At 37.7% G+C, this 27522-nt stretch overlaps 1 protein-coding gene and 1 pseudogene across 3 annotated transcripts in view; one reads left to right on the top strand and one right to left on the bottom strand.

The window, feature by feature from the left end:
- The window catches only part of LOC131407284 (cytochrome P450 2C9-like), a 556896-nt pseudogene that overhangs the window by 185322 nt on the left and 344052 nt on the right, over positions 1-27522 (bottom strand).
- LOC131407278 (cytochrome P450 2C21-like) overlaps positions 11994-27522 on the top strand; it is a 42262-nt gene continuing 26733 nt past the window's right edge. For 2 of the 3 annotated variants that reach the window (XM_058543587.1, XM_058543586.1), the window contains exons 1-4: positions 11994-12161; positions 22086-22248; positions 23447-23596; positions 26208-26368. In XM_058543587.1, coding sequence (XP_058399570.1) covers positions 11994-12161; positions 22086-22248; positions 23447-23596; positions 26208-26368 — 642 coding nt within the window. Of the gene's footprint in view, positions 12171-22085; positions 22249-23446; positions 23597-26207; positions 26369-27522 lie in introns of all 3 variants that reach the window. The other variant, XM_058543585.1, reaches the window with a different exon arrangement.

The following is a 27522-nucleotide window of genomic DNA, read 5'->3' as shown; positions in this document are numbered from 1 at the left end:
TTCATAGTTTCAGGTCTTACATTCAAATCTCTAATCCATTTTGAGTTAATTTTTGTGTATGGTGTAAGGTAAGGGTCTACTTTCATTTTGTTGCATATGGCTATCCAGTTTTCCCAACACCATTTGTTGAAGAGACTTTCTTTTCTCCATTGTATGTTCTTGGCTCCTTTGTCAAAGATTAGCTGTCCATAGATGTGTGGGTTTATTTCTTGGCTTTCGATTCTATTCCATTGATCTGTGTGTCTGTTTTTGTGCCAGTACCATGCTGTTTTGGTTACTATAGCTTTGTAGTATATTTTGAAATCAGGAAGTGTGATACCTCCAGCTTTGTTCTTTTTTCTTAGGATTCCTTTAGCTATTCGGGGTCTTTTGTTGTTCCATATAAATTTCAGGATTCTGTGTTCTATTTCTGTGAAAAATGTTGTTGGAATATCCTGTAACTTAAATATTGTGTTGTAAAGTTAACTATTATTAACATATGTTATATGATAGGTTAAGAAATGGAAGAAAACAAAGATTTTATATATATATACACACACATAAACATATAACAAAATGTAGTTGTTCATAATAACTATAGTTATTGTTTCTGTGAATGGTGATTTGATTGTAGCTAATCTTTGTTTTTTTATTTATATTGTAGTAAGAACACTTGAGATCTATCCTCTTAAATTTTTAGTGCAAAATACGGTATTGTTAACTATAGATGCAAAGTTGTACAGCAGATCTCTAGAATTTTTCATCTTGCATGACTGAAACTCATCACTCATTGAACAGCAACTCCCTGTTTTCTCCTCCCCCAACCCCCTGGCAAAGACCATTCTACCCTGTTTCTATGAGTTGGACTATTTTAGATACTTCATTTAAATTAAGTCACCCAGTATTTGTCCTTCTGTGACTGGCTTATTTCACTTAGCATAGTGTCCTCCAGGTTTTTCCATGTTGTCCCCGTGGCAGGATTTCCTTCTGCTTTAAGGCCAAATAATATTCCATTGTGTATATATATATATATACACACACACACATACACACACACACATCACATTTTCTTTTTCCCTTCATCTGTCGGTGCAGATTTAGGTTGTTTCCCTATCTTAGCTATTGTAAAGAACGCTGCAATAAACATGGGAGTGCAGATATCTCTTTGAATCCTGATTTCAATTCTTGCTAGATCATGTGGTAGTTCTATTTTTACTTTTTTGAGGAACCTCCATACTGTTTTCAGTAGTGGTTTACCAATTTATATTTATACCAACAGTGTACAAGTGTTCCCTTTTGTCCACATCCTGGACAATATTTGTTCTCTTTTGACATTTTGATAACAGCCATCCTAACAAGTTGAGGGGATATCTCATTGTGGTTTTGATTTGCATATGCATGGTAATTAGTGACATTGAATATCTTTTCATACACCCAAGGACTATTTGTACGTGTTCTTTGGGAAAATGTTCAAGTCCTTAGCTTATTTTGTAATAAAGTTATCTGTGGGTTTTTTTGTTGTTTTTGTTGGCTCTTTAGTTGTAGGAGTTTCTTATACATTTTGGATATTAACCTCTTATCAACTATATGGTTTGCAAATATTTCCTCCCACTCTGTGGGTTGCATTTTCACTCTGTTGATTGTTTCCTTTGCTGTATATAAGCTTTTTAGTTTGATGTAGTTCCACTCGTCTAATTTTTATTTCTTTCCTGTGGTTTTGGTACCATATTCCAGAAATCATTGTCAAGACTAATGTCATGAAGCTTTCCCTTATGTTTTCTTCTAGGATTTTCATGGTTTCAGGTCTTATGGTTAATTTTGTAATCCTTTACGAGTTAATTTTTGTATATAGTCTATGATAAGGGTCCAATTTCATTCTTTTGTATGTAGCGATCCTGTCTTCTCAACACCATTTATTGTAGAGACTATCGTTTCCCCATTGTGTATTCTTGGCACTTTTGTTCAAGATAACTTGACTGTTTATTCATGGGTTTATTTTTGGGCTCTTTATTCTGTTCCATTGGTATATATTTCTTTTTTATGGCAGTACCATCCTATTTTGATTGTTGTAGCTTGGTAATATATTTTGAAATCAGGAAGTGTGATGCCTCCATATTTGTTCTTTCTCAGGATCATTTTGACTATCCATTCTTTTGTGGTTCCATATGAATTTTAGGATGCTTTTTTGTATTTCCCCAAAAAATGCCATTGACTTTTTGATAGAGATTGCATTGAATCTGTAGGTTTCTCTGGAGAGCATGGTCTTTTTAATAATACGTCTTACAATACTTGAGCATGGTATGTCTTTTCATTTACTTGTGTCTCCTTTAATTTGTTTCATCACGGTTTTTTAGTTTTCAGTATACAAGTCTTTCATTTCCTTCGTTAAGTTTATTCCCAAGTATTTTATTTATTTTGATGCTACTGTAAATGCTATTGTTTTCTTAATTTCCTTTTTGGATAGTTCATTGTTAGTATGTTGAAATACAACTGATTTTTGAGTGTTGAATTTGTATCCTGCTGCTTTGCTGAATTTGTTTTAGTTCTAACAGTTTTTTGTTTGTTGGTTTGTTTAGAGTATTAGTGTTTTCTACATATAAATTCATGACATTTGTAAGCAGAAATAATTTTGCTTCTTCCTTTCTGATTTGGATATCTTTTATTTCTTTTTCTTTTCTAATTGCTCTGGCTAGGACTTCTAGCATTATGTTGAATAGAAATGGTGACAGTGGACATCCTTGCCTTGCTTCTGATCTTAGAAGAAAAGCTTTCAGTTTTTCCCCATTGAGTCTAATTTTGCTGTGGAATTTTCACATTTGATCTTTATTGTGAGGTAAATTCTTTCTATACCTAGTTTGTTTAGAGTTTTTACCATGAAGTGGTGTTGATTTTTGTCAGATGCTTTTTCTGCATGTATTGAGAAGATCATGTGTTTTTTGTACTTCAGTCTGCTAATGTAGTGTCACATTAATTGATTTGTGTATATTGAACCATCTTCACATCCCTGAGTTAAATCCCACTTGATCATGGTATAGATCTTTTAATATGATGCTGAATTCAGTCGGCTAGTAATTTGTTGAGGGCTTTTGCATCTACGTTCATTAACAACATTAGCCTGTAATTTTCTTTTCTTTTCTAGCTCTGGTATCAAGGTAATGCTGACTTCATAAAATGAATTTGGAAATTTTCCCTCATATTCTTTTTTTTTGGAAAAGTTGGGGAAGGATTGGTTTTGGAAAAGTTTGAGTGAGAAGGATTGGTGTTAACTCTTTTTAAGTATTTGGTAGAATTCACCAGTAAGCCATCTGATCCTGGGCTTTTGTTTGTTGGGAAGTTTTTAATTACTGATTCAATCTTTTTATTTGTTATTAATCTGCTTAGATTTTTTTATTTCTTCATAATTCATTCTTGGTAGGCAGTATATTCCTAGGAATTTATTCATTTCTTATGGGTTATCAAATTTGTGGACATGTAATGTTTAATAGTAGTCTCTTATGATCCTATGTATTTCTGTGACCTCAGTTATAATGTCTCCTCTTTCTTTTCTCATATTATTTCTTTGAGTCTTCTCTTTTTTTTCTTAGTTAATCACTCTAAGAGTTTGTTAATTTTGTTGATCTTTTAAAAAAACCAAAGCTGTTTTATTGATTTTTTCTATTGTTTTTCTAGTAACTGCTTACTTTATTTCTCCTCAAATGTTTATACTTTGGGATTTGTTTGTTCTTTTTCTAGTTTGTGGAGATGTAAAGGTATTTGTTTATTCAATATGTTTTAATTTCCTAAATGTAGGTGTTTATCACTACAAATTTGTCTCTTAGCAGTGCTTTTGCAGCATCCCACAGGTTTTGATATGTTGTGCTTCAATTTTTTTCATTTTATGGTATTTTTTTTTGAGTTCTCTTTTGATTTTCTTCTGTCATCTTTGTTCAGGCATTTGTAATTTCATTTTCATATATTTGTGAGTTTATTAAGCTCCTCCTCTTATTGATTTCTAGTTCATACCACTGTGCATGGAAAAGATAATTTGTATGATTTTTCTTAGACTTGATACGTGACCTATCATACAATCTATCCTAGAGAATGTTCTTTGTGCACTTAAGAAGAATGTGTATTCTGCTGATGTTGAATGACAAGTTCTGTATATGTCTGGTATAGGACCGTTTGGTCTAAAGTATGGTTTACATCTAAGCTTACTGGAGTTAAGTAGTAAACAAATCACTGTATTACTGTATCAGAGTTCTCTGATTCTGATTATATGCTTACCGTTACCAGTGTGTTGTATAAATTCATGTGTTCTCATGTTTCTTGTTAGTATCCTTTGGTTTCCACTTGAAGGACTCTTTTCAGCAGTTTTTGTAAAGCAGATTTAGCGTTGATGAATTCCCTCAGTTTTTGTTTATTGGAAAAGTCTTTATCTCGCTTTCATTGCTGAAGGATAACTTTGTTGGTAAAGTATTCTTTGTTGGAAGATTCTTTCTTCAGCAATTTGAGTATATCATCCCATTCTCTCCTGGTCTGCAAGGTCTCTTTGAGAAATTTGCTGATAGCCTTATGGGGGGTTCCTTTTTTTTTTTTTTTTTTTGTTTATTGCAGTAACATTGGCTTATAACATTGTAAAAATTTCAGGTGTACTTAGCAACATCTTTTCAAACACCACATCTGACCGGGCAAGAGAAACAATAGAAAAAATAAACAAATGGGACTACATCAAACTAAAAAGCTTCTGCACAGCAAAGGAAACCATCAACAAAATGAAAAGACAACTTAACAATTGGGAGAAGATATTTGCAAACCATACATCTGATAAGGGCTTAATCTCCAAAATATATAAAGGGGGGTTCCTTTTATGAGAGAAATATATTTTCTCTTGCTGTTTTCAAAATTCTCTCTTTTTCTTTGATTTTAAGCAGTTTCATTATTTGTGTTTTGGAGAATATCATTTTGGATTGAAATTTTGGGGAGATCTATTAGCTTCATGAACCTGGATATCCAAATCTCTTCCCAGGTTTGAGAAGTTGTCAGTCATTATTTCTTTAAATAACCCTTTTCCCCTTTTTTCCCTCTCTTCTCCTTCTGAGACCCCAATAATGCGTACATTATTCCCCTTGATGGTGTGCTACAGATCCCATGAGCTTTCTTCATTTTTTTTATTGTTGTTTCTTTTTACTCCTCTGAACTGATAATTTCAATTGAACTGTCTTCTTGCTTTCTGATTCTTTCCTCTGCTTGTTCCAATCTGATATTGAAATTCTCTATTGAATTCTTCAGTTCAGTTGAATTCTTCAGCTCCAAAAGTTTAGTTTGGTTATTTTTCATGTTTTCTATTTTTAAAAATATTTTTTGAAACTGTATATTTTATAAAACAATATGAATCCATTAAGGAAACATCAGCACTGAATACAAACACCTGACATGTTCTCCTTTCTGAAGACAGATTAAAAATATGTTTTTGTCACTAATTTGCTCACTTTCAATTTAGTGTAAATATATCTGAGGTAATGTAAGTGTGTTTTGAAAAGAACTCAGCTATCAGTAAAAATCAAAAGATCTAAAACTTCTCAAATTTATGTAAATGATTCAAGAATATTATGCTGCTTATATGTGTATTTTAAGAAAATCATTTTTTTAATATTTTACTATATTTTTATTGAGCTAACATTGGTTTATACATTATATAATTTTAGGTGCAGCTATTGAAACTCTCTATTGAATTCTCCGATTCATTCCATGTTTTCTTCAGCCCCCAAATTTCTCTTTGGTACTTTTTCATGTTTTCTGTCTTTTTGTTGTACTTCTTATTTTATGCTTTTATTGTTTCTTCACAGCATAAAGTTGTTTATCTGTGCTCTCCTGTAGCTCTCTGAGCATCTTTAGAACAATTATTTATAACTCTTTTATTGGGCAATTCTTGGATCTCCATTTCTTTGGGGCCAGTTACTGGAGATTTATTGTAGTCCTTCAGTGGACTCATTTCCCCCTTATTCTTCATGATCCCTGGAGCCTCGCATTGGTGTTTGCACATCTGAAAAATCAGTCCCCACTTCCAGTCTATATGGACTGATTTTGGTAGGAGAAGACTTTCACTTGTGGGTGGCGGCATGCTGGAGTATGCTGTGACCCCAAGTCAAGTGGAGGAAGGCGTGAAGTGGAGCACATGGCAGCACTAAGTCTGAGGAGCCATGATGTCTGTTCAGCTCAGGCAGTGGGGGTCCACAGCGTTCACAGCTGTGTGGACCCTCGTGAGCAATGACAGAGGTCTGCAGTGCCTGCACCAGAGGCTAGAGGGCTAAACAGGCATCAGTGGTGGCCAGAGGCAGCGATGTGTACAAACTCAGCTGCAGGAGCCAGCTGCAGATGCTATGTGTGGGCAAGACCAAGTGCAGACACACATGTAGTGTGTAGGGGCCAGGGTACACAGCAACATTTAAGCCAACTAAGGCCTCACTGGCAGTTGCTGGGGCCCTGGCTGTTGACATGCCTTCCCATGGCTGCACACTCTCTCCCCAGCTATGTGTAAGGCAGTGAAGGTCTGTGATAGGGGTTAGGCTGGAGGCACATGGGTGCACAGCTGAAAGTGCTAGCTACAGGATTATGTGATGATGCGGGCCAGTGACAGAAGACAGGGCCTGATCTAGACCCACAAACAGCTGTGGAGGCCTTGACTGCCAGCATACTGTATGTGGCTGCACACTCTGACCCCAGTGTGTGCACTGCAATGGAGGCCAGTGATGGCGGTTGGGCTGGGGACATGCAGGTGCTCAGCTGGAGAGGCTAGGTCCAAGTGTGCACCTAGTGTGGGTGTCAGCTGCGGGGGATTTCAGGTTGGTGTCTTGCACTCACACAACAGCAGAGGCCTGAGCTGGGTTCTGTTGTCATTCTCAGACTCGGGCTTGGGAGCAGCAGGGAGTGGGGAGGGACTCCAGCACTTGGCATCAGCAAATATGAAAACCTGTGTGGCAAAATCTGGTGTAAGCTGCAGGGTGTCCAAGATAGCTGTGCTGGCTGTTCGTTTTGTCAATGGAGAAATCTGCTGAGTTTGTCACTCTGTTGAGAAGGTCACTGTGAATTATAATCACTCCTGCTGTGTGGTTGCTATTAATAGACTCTGCTTTTCTTTGATCCCAGCCATCCCTATCATCTCAGCTTTGCCAGTCTGCGTGGGGAGAAACAGAAGCTGGATCTTTGTGTGGTGACCCAAAAAGCTGGAGAAGCTAGCTGCTCACTTCTTCCTTTCCTGGTGAGGGAACTCTTTCTAGCTGGGAAGTCCCTCTTGGCACCGAACAATGCCCACTTGGAGGATAGGATGATTTTTAACGTGTACTTATGCCTCTCTTCTACCTACCCACAAACTAGAATCCCAGCGAGGGTAACCAGAAGGTATATTCTGTACTCAAATATTCCCATATATTCTTTGTTAAGGATTTTGATGGTCACCAAGAGCAAAATGCAAGAAAATATGTCTTGGATTAATAGCTCAGTTTCTTTTTGAGCTCTGATTAAGGGTTTCAGGTAAAAGAATGCTGCTCCCTAAACTTTGATGTTCCTACCATCTGGAGTAAGACAGGTTATCACCAACTCTCACAACATTTCAGCTCTCTCATGTTTGTGTATAAGAGAGAGTTTAAATCAAAAGCAAGGGTTTCCTGCATTGAATATTATGTTTAAAGTTTTTTTAGATTCAGATTACTTAAAAAATCTTACATTTGAGGAAACAAAGACCCTTCAACTAGTAGCTCTGATGTCAACACGCTGTGTGACTATGGGCAAAGGTCTTTGCCTCTCTGAGCTATTATTACAGTGCTCTTGAAACAAGGAAGTAAGAAATCTCATTAGATGATTTCTAAGATCTGTTTCAGCTCAATTATTTTTATGTTTTCTTTCTTTCATGAAGAGTAAAATGGCCAGGTGTTGAATCCCCAGAAAAGTCACATAGACAGAGCTAACACACAATTTTCTCAGGCAAAGAGATTGCTGTGAAGAAAGTAAGAGAGAGAGAGAGAGAGACAGTGAGAGAGAGAGAGAGCAAGAGAGAGAAAATACATATTGTTTTAAAATCTGCTGTTCTCCCAGGATCAGAAATGTCATCAGACAGTATACATCAGACATAAGATTGAACAGCTAGTCCCTCCTTTTCTTTGAATCTTTGAATCCTGGCTTCCTGGAGTTCTAAAGATTACAAAGGGACAAAGTTTTCTGAACTCTCACTTTTATTTACCCATGGTGAAATTATTGACTCAGTAACTCTTTAATTTTACACTAGTTGTTTAATGCCAAACTGAGACTGCAAGATACATAATAATTCTCAGCACAGGTTGTTTAATGTCATTGAATTAAAATACTTTTCAGTGCAGAGTTCACAAGTTAGAAAATCAGAGTTGGAGTGTTTACCCTCTCTTTAAAGTGGAAATTTGGGTGAATCCTTTCTATTCTGATTTTCGTTTTCCTCATGTGTAAAATAGGCAAAAAATACCTGTTTCATTGGTTGATTATAAAATTCAAATAATAAGATATTCACAAAAGTGCTTCATAAACTTGACAGAGTGCTACAAATAAACACAATTATTCTTTTTGAATTAAGGATAGTAATTTATTTTCTTTTAAAAAAGCAGTTTAAAATTCAAGGCACTTGATTAAAAAATCTAATAGTGGTTTCACAGAAGACTTTTTAAATTAGGTTCTTTTATGTCTTATAATGTGGCCTTTTGATTTTATTACATTTAGTGCTGATCTAAATCTATTATGTCTTGTGTGTGGAATCTGCACATGGTGGTCTTTCCAGACTGAGGTATTTTTCAAGTACTTTGTTCCCCATTCTCCACCCTAAGCTCTCATATCTAGTGACTGCTTATTAGCCTTGCTTCTCTGCAGCTACAGAAGCTATGGAGGGAAGCTCTTGTCTCTCAGGACCTGCTTCTGACTCCTCTAGATTGACTCTTCCTGCTGCAGGACTGAGCACAGTTCATCATCAGCAACGTAGAAGACTAAGCAACATTGGAGGTCCTGTACTGGGCTCTATATATGCATAGCTGCCAAGATGGGGACTTGTTTCCCTCCAGGCTGCTGTCATATGGGCACTCATTCCTTCTTTTCTGAAATTATAGTTGGCATGTGTGATGTGTCAGGTGTCCCAGGTTCAAATTCCAGTCCTACCCTTTATCAACTGGGCAGGGAGATATCTGAGTCTTTCAAGGTAACTCAGCCTAAACATTTCTATTACAAAGCAGTTTTTGAAGATTAAGTGAGCTAACAGGGTGGAAAATATCTGGTACAGAAGAGCTTCTAAAATATTTCTTCATTCAATCTTGTGGTGTTGGTTATATGCTTGCTGGATGTAGATGTAGCTATTTTATGAAATTAGGATATTTAAATATTCAAAAAATTTTGAATGTTTATCCAAAATAAATGTTATTGATGTACTCAGTAGGAATGAAGAACCCTCTAGAACTATTGTCCATACCACTTAACGTAGTAGTTTTCATCGTTATTTTACGCTTAACTTTTGATACACAGAATTTGCTTTTAGCTTTCATGTTTATTTGGTTCATATGGGTCATTGGGCAGTATACTCAGGAGGTGCTTCTTTTAAATACCCATCCAGTCTTTGCAGGAAATGAGAAGTCATGGTCCCTCACCTGATGATTTTCATCTCATGCTTACTAGGCCTCATGCTTTTATACCGCCGTTAGCTGGATTGATCAAGATTTATTCATTTCATTTTGCTTTACCTCTACTAAAGAGAAAGCTATTTTGTTTTAGATGCTGTACTTTAAACTTTTAGTTAACAAATTTTATATTTTAATTGTTTGTATGTATCTATACAATCAAAGACGAGAATTAGTACCAATTGCCTTACTACGAGAGGAAGGCACACAGCTCTCAGAGTGCTGACAAATCCCTTTATTCTATATTTTGCATATTTTGTTGAAAACATCTAGAATTTTATAATTTTTTCTTATAAAATAAACAGTAATTTGCTTATAAAAATAACTTAATGAAATTGTTTACTTTATAACAATAACTTAATAATTTCTTTAAGCTTTACTCCCACATTATGAATCATAATTTAGACTCAAAAAATTACACTGGTCTTTTGCACAGTATTCTTTTTGTATCACCCATTCTCCCTTTCCTTGGATATATTTTTATTTTGTTGGACTTCTTTTCAAGTAATTATTTCTGAAATGGCTTCAAGATTATAAAATGTGTCAATGTTTACAGGTACAAAAATGTCTGTATTTTAACATTATATTTGAATTCTATTTACCTTGCAGAGAATAGTAACTTTGAAAATTATTTCCTGTTGTATGTTTGAAGACTGTACTCCACTATAGTCTATCATTTGTAAGCATTGTATACGGGAAGCTTTATTTTAAACCATGTCTCATTCTTTATAAATTCCTTTTCCCATCTAAAACTTCTCAGGGTTTTGTTGTTGTGTTTCTTGATGTTCTCAGGTTCTCAGGTTTCACAAGATTGTGGGAGGTTTTTTTTTTTTTTTTTTTTACATTAATCCTACTTAGAACTCGGTGGATCTTTTGGATTTTTCATCAGTTTAGGTAAATTTTCTTCAACATCCTTTGCTTCTTTTTACATTTATTTGTTCTCTCTCCTAGAAACTCCTATTATAAGTCACTAGAACTTATAGAACTATTGTGCATAAAACTTAACTTTGTTTATGGTTTTCATTGTTATTATTTTGTGTTCTGTTCTTGGGGAATCTCTTGTTTTCCCAATATCTTCCAGCTAAGTAAATCAAACTGTAGGTAAATATATGTCATTACTAAGCATATGTGTTTATTCTAGAAAATATTTTTGCAATCATATTCTTAATTACCAAGAACTTTTTCTTTTTTCTAATAACTTGTTCTTATGTGGTGAAATTTATTTGATGATATTATACCTATTTTAACGTTTTTCTGTTTTCTCTAAGTTAACTTCTTCAGGGGTTATTTTTATGATTTTTAATTTTTATGTTTGTTATGCTGTTGAATTTCTTCAAATATCTTTAGAGTTTTGTTCATACCTGTGTGTTTCTAATACTTTCAAATATTTATAGTATTGAATGCTGGAGCATCTTTCCTCTCCCAACTAAGAACATGCAAGTAAGCTCTGGTTCTAGGACCCTCATTGGAAATGGATGTGCAAGGCAAGGGATGGGTGCCTGCAACCAAGGGACTATCCACTGTTGTGTTTGATTGATTTCTTTCCTTGACTTGGTAGATTGTTATCTTCTGTCTACTTTCTGTTAACCCTGCACCCACTTTGAGAGTAAATGCTGTCAGAACTTGTGAGATATATAAAAGGGCTCTGCCAAGAGAGTTGGAATATGTCTACTCTTCTCTAAGTCAAGACCAGCTGCCTATGCCCTTCTGTTTACCCTGCCTCCTCCTTTCTGTCTCTGAATCTAGCTTTCCCTGGATCTTCTTGGAAAAGACATTACGAGAGTGCTTCTTTCTTCTGCTCATATGATGATGAATTCTGACACGAAAGATATTCTCCTTCATCCTTTATCGAGAGCATGAATTCCAGCCTTTTGAAAATCTCATAGTTTTCAATCTCACTATTAAAATGTGGCCAACTCTGAAGAAGTGAGAGTTTTTTTTTTTTTTTTTTTTTGCTGAGGAAGACTGGCCCTGGGCTAACATCCGTGCCCATCTTCCTCTACTTTATATGGGACACCACCACAGCATGGCCTGTCAAGCAGTGCGTCGGTGCACGCCCGGGATCTGAACTGGCGGACCCCGGGCCATCGCAGTGGAGCGTGTGCACCCAAACGCTTGCGCCACTGGGCCGGCCTCGAGAGCTATTTTTTTAGTTGGAATTTTCTCTGAAAACTTAGATCTTTATCAATATCAAGATGACTGTTTTTGTTTAGTGCACCTGTAGGCCAAAGTGCACAAAAGATAAAACAATATTTATTCAAAAGTTGAAAGACTTAGTGCAGATTTGGTGATCAGCTTGCACATAGTATTTATAAAACCTTTGGATTCTAAGATTTCCATTGCATTTACACAATGGATCTCTTCACAGTCCTGGTGATTTGTCTGTCTTGTTTGATTCTCCTTTTTCTGTGGAATCGAAGCTACATCAAAGGGAAGCTGCCACCTGGCCCCACTCCTCTCCCAATTGTTGGAAACATTTTTCAGATAAATACTAATAACATCAGCAAATCTCTAATCAAGGTAAGTATGGTTAATTTTCTTCTAATTTTTTGCAATAAGTAAATAAGACAGCTCTATATGGAAATATGATATAGCCCCAGACACCATGTTGTAAACTGGTTTTAAGGGAAATGTCCACTGGACACCCAGACACAATTTTAAATAGTATCCAGCTAGAAGGCTGCCATAGAAAGTGAGATCCATTAAATGGGTGTTAAAATTGCTAAAGAAGGAATTCTCTGTCCATACTGTGAGCTGGGTTCCTTTTATAGTATTTATTCTTTGGTGAACTCTAAAGCCAATGAAACGGCTTTCCATTAAGAAAAAGATCTACTGATTTACAGAGTCACAAGGCTAAAATTTTTCTAAAAACATACGTTGATTTGAAGTCAAGGCAATGACTAAAGATTCAGGAAATTTCACAGTTTCTATCACAATTTCACCATGAATGAGTGAAGAACTGCTCTACTCCTAGCTATTTTTATAGCAATATCTCTCTAAATCTTGAAGGAATTATCTGAAATCTGTCTTCCCTGAGACAGCTAGTTACCAGAGCACTGCCCTGGAAGCTCCTTCTTCCTGTGTTTTTGGCTCTGTATTTAAAGAGCTTGTATCATCATCCCAGCTCATCCACTTGTTAACTCACTTGAAAACTTTGGCAAGTTTTCAAATCTCTCTGAACTTTACTTCTCATTTCTTAAAAATGTGAATAATAATAATTTTGCACAGGTTATTTGAGTATATCACATATTCAACAATTTATTGAATGCTTACTTTGAGATACCAATCCTAGGTTCTTAGGACCTCTGTGCAATAGAAATTGACAACAGGATGAACCAAAGTCTCAGACAAGATTTTACTGGGGCTTATGGTCGAGCACAAGAGAGACAGCAGAGGAGAAGATGTTCTCTGTCTGGATCCCGGAAAGGAGCCATCCTGAGTCTTTTATGGGGTGAGGGCAGCATACTTGTATCATGATTTTCTGCCTCCTGAGTTGTTCTGCTTCCCTTTCCCTGATGGTTTCTGCTGCACATGCCCCATCAGGGTTGCAGTCCCTGTGCCTGCCCTGTAGGTGTAACATGGTGGAGTTTCTCACTACTGGCTCCCTAAGAAGGTGTCTAGTGGTCATCTCAAGGCTTTGCATGCATGCGGGAGTCGGGGTTGACTGCTTGGTGGTAGTTTTGCAGTTGGAAGGTAGCTTATCTTGACTCCAAAAGTAGCTGCATTGAGAGGTGCTCTATCTGGTCATGAAGGGTGAGGGACAGGTCCCATCCCTATTCTGTCTCATTCCCCTTGAGAGATTTTACTCTCCTTATTCTTAAAGGGATAGGGACTGGTGACCTCCTCTTCTGGAGCTACTTCCTGCTGAGTAGCAGCATCGGTTGTTCCATCTCATTGAACCAGTCTCTTAGTAAGACAGTGAGGCAGGTGTGCCTCTAAAGTTAGGCCTATATTGTATAAGGAATTAACCAGGTATTTAATAACAAAAATAAGGTTAATGTTTGGAGCAAATTATAGACCAGTTTCTGAGCCCAGGGAGCAGCCAGTCAAAGGATGTCTAGATGTCAGAGTTGAAGCATCTTTTGCTATTTGAAGTGTCTCTGATGATGTCATCAGTTGTCCAGGTATCTTTATGAGTGGCTTACACAGCAACAGACATGAATTTCTCTTAAGTTTACATCACATTCTCCAGCTTCCGTTTGCAAGACATCAGGAAAAAGGGCAGGTTCAGTTCTCAATGATTCCAAATGAAAATGATGGAAAAAATTTAAAATGTTAGTTTCGAGATTTGTAGCCAGATATTTCAGGACACTAGAAGAATTCAGGATCCAGTCTAGTTAACAGATATAAAACAAAATCTCAAAGACAATTATCAGAACTAGAACCTAATATCCACAAATGTGTACTGTAGTATCTATTGAAACATAATTTTGTCTCTCTAAAAATACCCTCATTTTTACCAAAGATAGCCAATGAAGACGCATTGGTTGGCAAAATAAGTCTAGTTTCAATAAATTTGGCCCAATTATTCACATAAGTACAGCAAAAATAGCAATGGATTATGTAGGCTCTTTCAAATCTGCTTTGCTGGAACTTTTTATAAGGAATCTCAGATTGAACTTCAAAGGCCTGTTGAGGCCAGGAAAACCAAGTCAAGGTCTTGTCATCAGACTCTGCCTGCAATACCTATAGATTTGGGTCGTTTCCTCTCTTTTCTTGAGGTCCTTCCAAATATCCTGAGATTCCTTGTACCTTCCATTAGGTGACCTGGTAGGTACAAGGAAGTTGTTCATTGAAGTTACTCATATGGCAATGTTGCTGGGACCCTGTAAGCAAAGTACCAGACCAATATTTCTAGGTGGTTTTATTCCATAAAGTCAACCGTTATTCCTCAAAAGCTGTCTTGTCATATCTGAGTCTGCATGTTTCTCTCAAATATGATATTCCAGTCAAAGCTTTGGTAATATGACCAATGTTTCCAATTGTGTCCTGTTATAAGGAGAACAGATTCTTATTGAACTCATGCAGATAACCGTATTGCCATGAAAGCAATACACACTCACTAAGAGTTTCCAAATTCTGGAGGAGTCAGTTAGGGAGAAAAAAGATAAATGTTTCAATTCTGCTTATGAAGGTATAATTTTATCAAATTGGCATAAGTCACAGCTAGTTTAAGGAAAAGAGAAAAAGGTTTCCTTAAATCGGAAAAAATAAAACATCAAGAAATCAGCAATATCTCAAATAACTCATAAAAATTATAATCATCCTCATCAGTTCATTCAGTCCTGTGTAATCGATTCTTGATTTTAATCTTCTGTTAGCAGTCACATGAAGTCATCAGTTTCTTTGTTAGAGTTTTGTCATTTCTTACCCAGTTCAGTTTTATGATCTTAAAGTTTATTAGAAATCTGTATTCAGGAGTAAGTGTCAGAGTCCTTTCCATGAATCTCTCTGAAGATGAAAAATATTTGCAAAAGCATGAGAGTAATACAGTAACTATCTGCAAATGACAAAAGACTCCAAAGGGCAATTGTCAAAGAACCTTGGCTATTTATGTGACATGCAACACTTCAAGATAATAACTAGAAATACGGCTGACAACCAGGAGAGATCAGAAATTTAGGAATGTTATATAATATTTAAAAAAAGAAATAAATAACATTTACCCACATAATATCGTAGGTCTCTATGAAATAGTACTTAGTTATCCATTCAACCACAGTAACAATTAAAGATTTTCAGGTCAATGCATAAAATTAAATAGCTGTAAGAAAAACCTGAGCATCTGTGATTAAAGACCTGATAAAAGCAATACAGGGAATTTATTTCGATAAAACATAAAATCCCTACCCTTCTGGTAGGTTACTCAAAGAAAAAAAGATTTCATAATCTCTTTATAAAGAGCAGACTAAAAGTTCAAGAAAATTATCCTTTTAAAAGAGAGAAAACCAAATTCTAAGTTTGTACAAGCTTACTTTTGACATTAAAACTCATTTACTTAATTAGATTTACTTCAGTCTTAACCAACTTGACCATGCATAAAACTCTTTTTAGTTCTCCTTATCCACAAACCTTCAATAACTTTCTTTTTACATTTAGAATTTGTCCCATACCTTCTTTTTTTCCCTTTTAGTGCTTTAGGACAAATTTGTCTTTCTTAACAAAACAAACAGAAATATTTCCATCCTTGGGCTGGGCTCCATAGCAAAATGGTTGAGGTTCTGCCCCTTCTGCTTTAGTGGCCTGGGTTCACGGGTTAAGATTCTGGGTGCAGACCTACTCCACTCACGAGCCATGCTGTGGTGGTGTCCCACAAACAAAGTGGAGGAGGATGGTCACAGATGTTGGCTCAGGGCCAATCTTCCTCACCCCCCCAAAAAAAAACCCAGAAAAAAGCAAAAATATTTCCATAATTTATACTGTGTTCATTGAAAACATACATCTTACTTTCCTTGAATACAAAGATGTTTTCCTTATTAAATTTTACTAGCTTTAATCACATATATTAATTAGAATTCTTGACTCTTATAGATCTTTATTTGTAGTGAAAACTAAGAAGTAAGCAACTAAGAATTTTCTTTTACATTAGCATTCTAAATACTTCTCATAATTTCTAGACATATGTTACTTCACAGTACAATCTTTTAATAAAATACAAGACATGTTTACTGATAGAGCCAAACATCTTTTAGTTTCTTTGTAATAAGAAACCAAAAGTAGATAAACTTAATCATGTTTATCGATAATATTTCAGTATTTTATCTTATTTGAAAAATGACCCAGATATTCAATGGATTTTTGATCATTTAATTTCAGCTAGCGAAACTTCAAAGTTTCAAGTTACCAGAGAGATTTTGGAAGTTATAATAAATACAAATGCCTTAACACATAAAAAGTTCACCCGACACTTTCATCTTTTTCACATCTATTTAGTTTACTCATTCCCAATAATTATTTAGATTGCCTAAAAACGTCATGAGACACTTGACAAATTTGGCTATAATCTTAAGTTATTGTTTTTGCTATCCAGATTTGTATTAGATATAACATCAGCTTATTTGACCAATAAATGTAGAATAAAGACTGCATGTCTGCATGGTATCCAATGCTGATGACTGAGGACATGTCCATTTTAATCAAACCAACAATCTTAAATAAGCTTTTAGTTACCAAAGATTAATTTATATCATGTTAACTTGAAAGACATTTGGGTTAGTTTCTATTATATTTAAAAATAATTAATATAACTGCCTACATTAAGCCAATTGAATAGAGCTCTTTAGAAATTATACCTTCTGGAGATAAAATATCACACATGTATAACATACATATAGGCACACATACACAGAGACTCCACAGCTATTGTTTTAAAATTACTGCCATGAATCAAGTAGAGTAATTCAAGGCTTCCTGGTTATGAATCCAAATTTTGTTTTAAGCCTTTTTGCTAATATTTGTGGAGAAGACACTCAAGTTGCTGGAATTTTGGTGAGGGTGCACTCGTGGCCACTTATCTTTTCTTTTTCATTTTTTTTTCTTCAGTCCTAGGAATTAGTGATGGGCTAGATAGTCCCTGGAGAGTTTGCAAGCTCTTTGAGATAAGGGAAATGGGTAGAACCTGAATTCTGTCCTTCTCTAGAGAAACAGTGGCTCCTAATTTGGTTAATAAGTCTCTACCTAGCAAAAGGATGGGGCATTCGGGGCCATAGAGGAATGAGTAGGTGATGGCAGTGGACCTGGCCTTGCAAGTAAGGGGGAAAGTTAACTGTTTGCCCTTGGCCATCTGTCTATCCCCGTTACCATGCAGTCACGATTGGAGATGCAGCAGATAGGCTTGGTCAGGACATAGTAGGTGGCTCCATTGTCCACAAAGAACTCAGTCTTCCTACGTGATCCCAGGCTCCCCTGGGGTGATGGTGATGACGCAAGTTGATGTTGGAGCCAGGTGGACTCTCCTGCCGCATCAATCATTGAGTGCTTGCCTCTCATTTGAGAGGCTGGCACAGAGGGGAGGTTGACCAAGACAGCCCCTTGGTCATCCTGCTTGAGGATGATTGGCAGCGTCCCTCCCTCCTGCAGTGTGCACATTGGTTCCGCCTGAGGCTGCATCTCTCCCTTCAATTGTCTGGTCTTCTGGGCCTCCTGGGGTCACCCTTAGGTGGTTGATGAATCACGGCCACCAAAAGCTGTGTTTTCTTAACCAATATCCTATCTTTATTAGCCTCCTCTGCTCTGTCCCTATTGTTATAGACCTTGAAGGCCTCCTCCACGAAGGTTGACAGTGGGGTCTGGGGTCCTGCCTCCAATTTTTGTAACTTCCTTCTAATGTCCGAGACGGACCGGATAATGAAGCGCATGGCAAGCAAAGTTCTTTCCTCTGCCAACTCTGGGTCAGAGTTGGTATATTTTCTGAAAGCCTCCATTATTCAACTTAGGAAAACCATTGGGTTCTTGTCTCTTTTCTGAGTAACTTCCCTCACCTGATTATAATTTCCAGGCTTTATTATACACTTTTTCATCCCTTCTGCCAAGCAGGTAACATAGTGTCCCATACTAGCCCCGTCAACAGTTCCTCATAAGCCCAGTGGGGATCTTGCCCAGGGACTGCATCCTCTCTGCCTGAAAGACATAGTGGCATGGGGTTTGTGGCCATTAAACTGTCAGCATATTCTCTAGCCTTCCTTTGTATGTGGTCCTTTTCCTCAGAGGTGCAACAGTGGGCCAAGATGACAGTAATGTCCTGCCAGGTTAGTGATAATGTCAGACTCAGTCTAACAAATTTGTTCCAGAATTTATCTGGATCTTCTCAAGGTATACCAAACTTTTCTTTGCATAGCCCAGATTCCCCACGGGAAAAGGAACGTGTACCCTGGTAATTCCGCCATTCCGATCTGCTACCTCCCAGAGATGAAAACAACCCTGGGCTGTCAGTGAGGCAAAGGAGGTTGACAGCTTGGTACCTGATCATAATCCCATCTGAGATGGCACTGGGGGCACCATTCCCTTGGGGCCTTGGCAGGGAAAATGTGGGGGCCCAGGGGCAGAGGAAGACACAGGGATTGGGCTGCACTGGAGTAAGTTAGCTGAACAAGGGGATCATTTAGCAAGCCTGGTTTGGATTCCTTGTGGGGCGAGGGTGGGGGCGTCTAGAAATCGAGGCCACCCAGCAAGACTCTCTCAGCTTTGGATCTTGGCATAGTTTCATAATGGCCTACACATAGGGGATCTCCTCCATTTCCCTTCCCATTTACAAAACAGATCGTACTGAAAGATGGTATTGTAGCTGAGGGAACCAAAGTTTTCAGGCCAAAGTTCTTGGTCCCCTAGCTCATATTGGGGCTAGGCAACGTTACAATAGAATATCAGCTTTTTCTTTTTAACACTATCTAATTTGACTTGGTCTCAATTGGAAATGATACATCCCAAGGGGGAGTTCTTTGGGACATCATAGATGGCATTTCCCATGTTTAGGTCATTGATAAATCTTATGTCCTATAATCAGAGATCCTGAGGCTGGATGTAAACCTCAGGATGGATGGTCTATATGGGTATAAGACCATTCTAGATCCCAAATGGCACGTGAATAGAAACAACAGAGGAAGGAAAGACAGACAAAGGCACAGAGGGGAGGCAGATTCGAGGACCACTGGGACCGAACCTCAATAGTCCTTTTGATTTCCTCTACCTTACACCAAGACCAGGTCCTACTTATATCAAGACCGAATTCCCTCTCGACTGAGAAACAAGAGACAAGGTGTTTACAAGACAAATAAAGAGTGAGAAGACTGGCATTTCAGGCTGTAGAGGGCCCAAACCCACGTATTATTTAACCATTTTTCACACAGGCAGCAATGGGATCCTTCTGGTCTACAGGAGTGGTCAGAAATATGACAGAAGAGATTAGAAAATTCTTCCCCAGCGTGGGAGCATAGGGTGGAAAAATCCTGAGGAGTATCAAACAAACTGACAAGACACTGGTTAGCCAGAATACCAAGGAAGGATTCCTATTCCAGAATACTGATGTTGGTGGAGAGGTGCAACCCGTCCACCACCTGAAAGGCCTCCAAGCCTGCAAAGGGCTAGTGGGGAGGTGCATCCAGCTCATGACCCACCATGTTGATCAGGCTTGGGGAGCCCACCGTTTCAATTCATCATTCACAGATGTCTATTCAGGTGGCTCTTACCAATGATACCAGGACAAAGAGAAAAGAAGGAGAGACAGAATAAAGGAAAGAGGAAAACATTGTCTGAGAGTATGCAAGGGGCGACCCCCGGCAGGCCAGAGGAAGACTCACTAATTGCGATGATGCTGAAACAAAGGTTCAGGTGGCCACTCATCAGCCGTGAAGGAATCGTGTCCAGCAGTCATGTCAGCCCCTCAGGGTCCCTTCTGGGGAAACGTCCTGGTGGGATCCCTTCGTGGTAGATAAGAATGATACTGACCCTAGGATCTTAGGCTTTCTATGTAAAGGAAATTGACTAGATGCCAAACCAAAGTCTCAGACAAGATTTTACTGGGGGATTATGCATGAGCACAAGGGAGACAGCAGAGGAGAAGTGGTTCTCTATCTGGCTCCCTGAAGTGAGCCGTCCTGAGTCTTTTATGGGGTGAAGGGAGTGGACTGGTGTCATGATTCTCTACCTCCAGAGGCATTCTGCTTCCCTCTTCCTGATTGTGTCAACTGCGGGTGCAGTTGCCCCCTCATTGCGGTCCTTGCGCCTGCCCGATAGGTCTAGCATGGTAGAGTTGCTCACCACCGCCACCCCAAGAAGGTCATTTAGCGGTCCTCTCCAGGCTTTGCGCACCTGCAGAGTCGGGGTTGATTGCATCGGGGAAGTTTTGTGGTTGGAAGGTAGCTTATCTCGACTCCCAAAATAGCTGAGCTGGGAGGTGCGGGATCTGGTGGCGAAGGGTGAGGGGCAGAGTCCCATCCCTATTCTGTCTCATTTGCATTAGGCACTATGTTAAATGCTGCAGAGTTTCAATGGTGGATGAGAAAAAAGACCCTGTAATTATGGAACTTACCGTATAAAGTGAAGGCGTGTATTTATGAAACAGTCGTGGAAATAAGTATATGATTACAAACCATGTGACAGTGACATGGTAGAAAGAGGTTATGTAGCTTGCAGGAATAGGATTGAGAAGAGCAGTCAGCAAAATTTTCTCTGAGAAAGTAAGGATGGAGCTGAGATCTAAAGAATGATTAAGCATGAACCAAACAAAATGCAGGTAAACGTAGGTTTCAGGGTTTTTTTATCTAGAGAAGAATTACTTGTTGGAGTCTCTGAAAGAGGACCAATTTGGTTGAAGCCCAAAGAGTAAGTAAAAACTGGAGGTTGGAGAGGGAAACAAGAGCCAGAGCATGCAGATCTTAAAATGATTTAGGAATGTTTGTCTTTAGTATAAGATCAATGTGATGCCATTAACATGCCTAAAGGACTGTCACATTAACATGTGCCTTGTGAAAAGGTCACTGATTGCTTTACGGAGAATGAATTGTAAGGTAACAGAAGGACTCAAACATTGGACAAGTGAAAACAGTATAAGTCCTATATCATTTTGAAGGCAAAAAAGCTGCCATAATAGAAAGATCCCATTAGCACAATGGCTTAAAGAAAAGAGTTTGTTTCTATCTCACATAATGATATAGAGGTAGGTGCTGGTGGGCTGCCTCTCTTCCAACAGGTCATTTAGAGAACCAGTTTTTCTGAGTTTTGCAGTTTACCATCCTGTGCCCCTAGGCTCTGTTCTCATTTGCATAGTCACAGTGAGGCCATCTTCATGCTGTCATTTCAACCCATGGGTAGGGGGAGAAATGGGGGCAATTGCAATTACCATTTATGCAAGTCTAGGATTAGCACACATCACTTCTGCTAACATCAGTTCATGGAAGCTAAGTGACATGACCACACAGGGACGCTGGGAAATGTATGTGACCACATTGACATGTCCTTATGTATTATTAAAACTTGGAGGTCTCTGGTGCTAAAAAGATGTGGAAAGTAGGTAATGAGGGATGAGTACTAGTCTATATACAGGGTAAGATGGAGGAACTTCCCTTAAACAGGAAGAGAAACATTTCATTTACTGTAACTACAGGAAGGAAGGAAAATTTGGTGTGATTATAGGTTTGGCAGAAAAAAAGTTATTAAAATAATATGATAAAATCCATGATATTGCATGTCACATAGTAGGAGCTGAAGAAAGGAGAGCTAGTGATGATGATAATAACAATAGCAACATTACTAATAATATAATGATAATTACCATTTAAGAAATGTGATTTCTTATTAAATTACTGGGTCTAGGAGTGGAAATCTTCTATAATGGGTGAGTGAATATTAAAACGTCTCTTTGGTAAGATTATACATATTTCCTTCACTTATTTACATTTTTTATGTTTGAAATTCTCATTATTCTTGCATCTCCTGTTCCTTTTCCAGCTAGCAGAAGATTATGGTCCTGTGTTCACTGTGTATTTTGGCATGAAGCCCACTGTGGTGTTGCATGGATATGAAGCGGTGAAGGAAGCCCTGATTGACCAGCGTGAGGAGTTTTCTGGCAGAGGCAGTTTCCCAGTGTTTGACAAAATGACCCAGGGATTAGGTATGCTTCCCTTTGAGGAATATGTGTGAGTGTGTAAGTTGCGGGGACTTCAAATAAGGTAAAGAATTGAGAAATTATAAGTATTTATGGAAATTTATGAAAACATCCTAACTGCCAAAGTTTTCTCTATAGGATCATTTCCATATTTAAAAATATGATGGTGGCACAACATCCCTATGAAACGTTAAATGCAATGAAAGCAAACCATTTACCCACTAATGTTCTATTTGTGATTAAGCCATGTTCATTTTAAATTGTAGCCAGTTAAGATAATGAAAATGAGACAGACAGAAAAAAAAAGAAAGGCAAATGACCAACTTATCTTATTCACCAAACATTTTGCTTTCTGTCCTGAGCCATGGTTGCCAAAAGACTATTTTAGGAAGCTTGCATACATAGTATGCATGGAACCTCCACAGGTTTGGAATATTTCCAACCTTGCCTTCAATCTTCTATTCTTCTAAAAAAGCATAAGAAATATTTGAATCCTGTAGAATATAGAGCATAAAATACAAATATGCTCTGTAAAGAGGATCATGGAGAAATACATGGTAAGTATCCATTGGAATGGATATTAGATAAATCTTTTTAAATTAAGCACTTGAACTATCTTCCATTTGTTTTTGGAGCTGACCTTAAACTGTCCCGTCCTCTGGTGGGTCACTGGGTTCCTGAAAAAAGAGATGAAGTCTGAATGGGGTCATTTCCACCTCTACATTGTTCTTGAAGATCTTTTCAGACAATTTTCTTATGAGTGTTTTTTTTACCCTGATCTTGTCTTGGCTCTGGACGCCTGATATTGAACTTCCTTGGTGTTAAGACCAGATTTTATGGAAGAGATTCAAAACATAGAGGAGCATATTAAAATGAGAAGGGCTGTAGCTTTGTCCCTTCTCTGAAGAATAGATTTTCATGCCACTTCCTTCCAATGCACAAGTGCTATCTTACTTTCTCTTGATAATTGACTCCGTTTGTTCGTTCTACTGCACTTCACTTATAATGCACAAAAGTCTGACCTGAAAATTTAACCTATTGGTTAAGAGAGGATGCAGGTAAAGAAGGGCTCAGTAGGAACTCTTGAGGCTGGCACCACTATGTTTACATCCCTGCTTAAGTGTGATTATTTCCTGAGATAAAGATTCTCAGATAGAATTCTTGGTGATGGAAGTTATTCTTCTATATTTTTTTCGCCTGACAGGAATAGTTTTCAGCAGTGGAGAAATATGGAAGAAAACCCGGCGTTTCACCCTCATGGTTTTACGGAATATGGGGGTGGGGAAGAAGACTATTGAAGACAGAATTCAAGAGGAAGCCTTGTGTCTGGTGGAAGCATTAAAAAAAACCAATGGTGTGTATTTCTTCATGTAATTAATAGTAATAATTTGGGTAGACTAAATGCTATTACAAGTAAACTACAGAGAGCTATGATGGCTCAAGTACAACAGAAGTTTACTTTTTGCTCACGTAACAGTAGTAAGAGGTGAAGTGGGAAAAACCCCTTTTTCAGGCACCAGGTTGATAAGGGCTTTGATGTGTAACATATGGCATCCAGTGTCTCACAGGATTTGTTTCTTTGCATGGTAGCGGAGGAGCAAAGAACAAGGAAAAGAGCAAATAGTGCTTTTAATAGGCCAGGCATGGCAGTGGCTCACAAAACTTCTTTCACCTTCCATGAGCTGTAACTCAGTCACAGGGCCACACCTAACTGTAAGAGGAGATGGGAACTGTGCTTATCTGTGTGCACAGGAGGAAGATGTGAACATGGATTTTGGTCACCAGCTAGTAGGTTTGGCCACAGTAGTTTGAAAAACTAAGTAATTTCTCTAGTGACTTTTTGAGAAACATCGCAAGCATTTCACAATATACGCTGAGTCATTGTGCTGTGCCCCTTAAACTTATGCAGCGGTGCGTTTCAATTATATCTCAACAAAACTTGGGAGAAAAAGCATTGGTGCTTCAGTGGAAGAATTCACACCAAAGGCATACGGATGTATTACAGCTCACTTGGATGAGAGTGTGTGTGAGGCAGGGAGCTACAGTAGCACAAATGTGCTCAGTGTGTATATGCACAGGCAGGACTGGGAGGTGGGTGGAGAAGAAAGGGGTGGGCAGAAGACTTGGCAGAGAAGGTATGAGATCTGGAGCATAAGATATGTATGGCTTTTTAACCTCAATATTTAAAAATTTTTAAGAATATTATTGACTTAATAATACTATACTCTATATGGTTAATTGTATTTTTTAACTAATGTTATATTATTGTCTAGATAGGTTGATTTGCTTTTTTATCATATTAATATTAAAAAATGCCATTATTACCAATATTTGCATGATTTTGGTTTCTCCCTTAGAATAAATTTCTGGAAATGGCAGTAGAGTGTCAATGAACATCGTGTGTACTTTTGATGCATATTATCTAGGATTGGGTGGGCGAACTGGCAAAGAAGAGATAAGAACACGAGGCTTATACTGGGTATTTTGTTTCATAACCTTATGTTCAAATTTAATATATTAAATAAATATTTCCACATGTTTAGTTTTTAAATGTTTGTCAAGTACATTACTAATGAAATAGCACAGTATTCCATTGTTTTCCATGTATCATAGTTTATTTGACCAGTCTTTCATTTTTTGGTGAGATCGACTGTTTTCAGTTCTTTGTTGCTTTAACATAAAAAATACAATTCGTATTAATAACTACATATCTCTCAGTAGTTTCTTAGAATAAAATTTGGGAAATGAGTTAGTAAGTAAAAAATATTGGATTGATACATATAATCTGGGAAATGATTTTGTGCACTTAATTTGTATTTCAAGCAGAACTTATTATGAACTGATTCTTCTTTTCCCGTAGTGAATATGACCTTTTCTCAGCTCCTGACCTATGATCACCCAGACTTGGCTTGATTCCACCTAGCTATGGGGACCTCACATTCTTGGGGTAACCATTCCATTACTGGATAACTCTAACTGTTGGAAGTTTCTTCCACGTGTTGAGAAGAACCTTTTTTCTTTGTAATTTTTACTTTTTGATCCCTGCTAAGTTTATTCCTTTTGCAATTATTGTGTTGTAGTGGTCCTCTCACAGAGGCTGGATGGCGCCACACACACCCCAATCAGATATGAAAAAGTTTATTACTCACATAACGAGGCTTTCTGTAAAGCGTAGGGCTGCTCCTAAGCAGATCCAAAGACAACTTGAGAGAGCAGGGAAAGGATACTGGCTTGAGGTTTTCATGGTGGTTAGGGGGTGGGGTGGAGGTGAGTGTTCCCATGTACAGGCCAGGGCTTCGTGGTTCAAACTTCCTGCTTGTGCCAAAAGAGGGAGCACTTGAGTTTTTTTATCAGCTTGTGCAGATATGAGCAGAAGAAAAGGGGAGGTTTAAAAGCTGTCAGCAGCCAAACACCAAAAAATGGAGTCGTGTTCCTTATTACATATAGATAGCCTGTTTCCAACATTATAACATGTTTTTTCAATTATCTGAGTGTAACTCTGATTTCTCTCATTATTGTTCTCTTCTTCAAGGAGAGCACATAGGAGTTTTTTCAACTGTTTTGTAAAATATGATTTCAAGTCTCCTGGTTTTTTTATTATGTTGCTCAGTGTCCTGTGGGCATCATGAGAAAGTATCCACAATGAGAGCTCAATTACAATTTAAAGTTATTTTTAAATGACCTCCTTATTGCGAATTACTTTGTGGCTCTTATTTGGAAGATGATGTAAATAGGAGAATACTTGGGGGAAATTAATAAATAAATTGGACTGGACTAGATAGTTTTGTTTGGGGAAACAGAATAAATTTTATTTTAGGTATGTTGAGTTGATAGTAGTGATGGCATGTCCAGATAGTTCTTATACTAAAAAATCTTAGAAGTCTACATTTTTCAATTATTTTAAACAGTCAACTATAGATTTATATGAAAATTTTGCTTTAACTTTTAACTTCTGTTGTTTTTAGCGTCTCCCTGTGATCCGACTTTCCTTCTGGCCTGTGCTCCTTGCAATGTGATGTGCTCCATTATTTTCCAGAGTCGTTTTGAGTACAGCGATGAGAAATTGCTAACCATGATAAATTATATTCATGAAAACCTCAGAATTTCAAGCACTTCCTGGATACAGGTAACATCAAGTTTCTCCTTACTTTATTATTATTATTATTATTATAATTTTTTGTGAGGAAGATCAGCCCTGAGCTAACATCCATGCCAATCCTCCTCTTTTTTGCTGAGGAAGACTGGCCCTGAACTAACGTCTATTGCCAATCCTCCTCCTTTTTTTCCCTTTTTCTCCCCAAAGCTCCAGTAGATAGTTGTATGTCGTAGTTGCACATCCTGCTAGTTGCTGTACGTGGGATGCCGCCTCAGCATGGCTGGACAAGCGCTGCGTCGGTGCGCGCTCGGATCCGAACCCAGGCCGCCAGTAGTGGAGCAGGCGCACATAACCACTAAGCCACGGGGCCGGCCCCTCAATTTTCTCTTTAAATGAAAAGTAATTTTCTAGCTAATCTATTGTTCATGCCTACCCCATCCCTTTGCCCTATTTCAAAATGGCTAAAGTAATGCTTATCAAACTATCATTTGTAATCAATTAGTGAGTCATCAAACCAATTTAATGTGTTAAAGTGAAATTTAAAACATGAAATATAGTAATAGTAAGAAAAATACTGTCATAAAGCATCAGTTGAGCAAGGTATATTCCCTAGAAATTTTTTCTGATTTTTATGTCTAGACATGAGGAGGATGGTGATGTAAAATGTATTTCTTACTATAGTACCCTGTCAGAGAATGTTATTAAGGTACATTGCGCAATCATTAATAACTAAAATTCTATATGGATTATAAAGTTATGATGTGTTCTACCTGGGAAGGACCCTAGAAAACAAATAGCCTGCTTCTCATTTTTTCAAACAGGAAAATGTCACCAAGCGATATTAACATATTTTCCAAAGTAGCCTAACCAAGACAAGGAATGAGCTAGACCCAGAATCTAAATGTCTCATCTCTGTCTAGTTTCATAGAAGCTACCTGAATAAATTGCTTCAGTGTCTACCAAGGGTATTAAGTCATAAAGGTAGCGTCTAAAGCAGAGTCAGTAAACTCTAGGATCGGAAATGACCAGATGAATAAGGGCAATGTGTACTTTCCCGAAGGTGTAAAATGCCTAAATGAAAGTAGGCTAAGTAATTTGGGGATGTCCTTAATCTTGCTGATGCCGTTTCTTCATTACAAAAAACGGATGGAGCCTTGCAAGCTTTTTAGGTGACTGTAGAAATA

Source organism: Diceros bicornis, chromosome 6 (assembly GCF_020826845.1).
Source record: "Diceros bicornis minor isolate mBicDic1 chromosome 6, mDicBic1.mat.cur, whole genome shotgun sequence".
NCBI lineage: Eukaryota > Metazoa > Chordata > Mammalia > Perissodactyla > Rhinocerotidae > Diceros > Diceros bicornis.
This window is presented reverse-complemented; position numbering and strand designations above follow the sequence as displayed.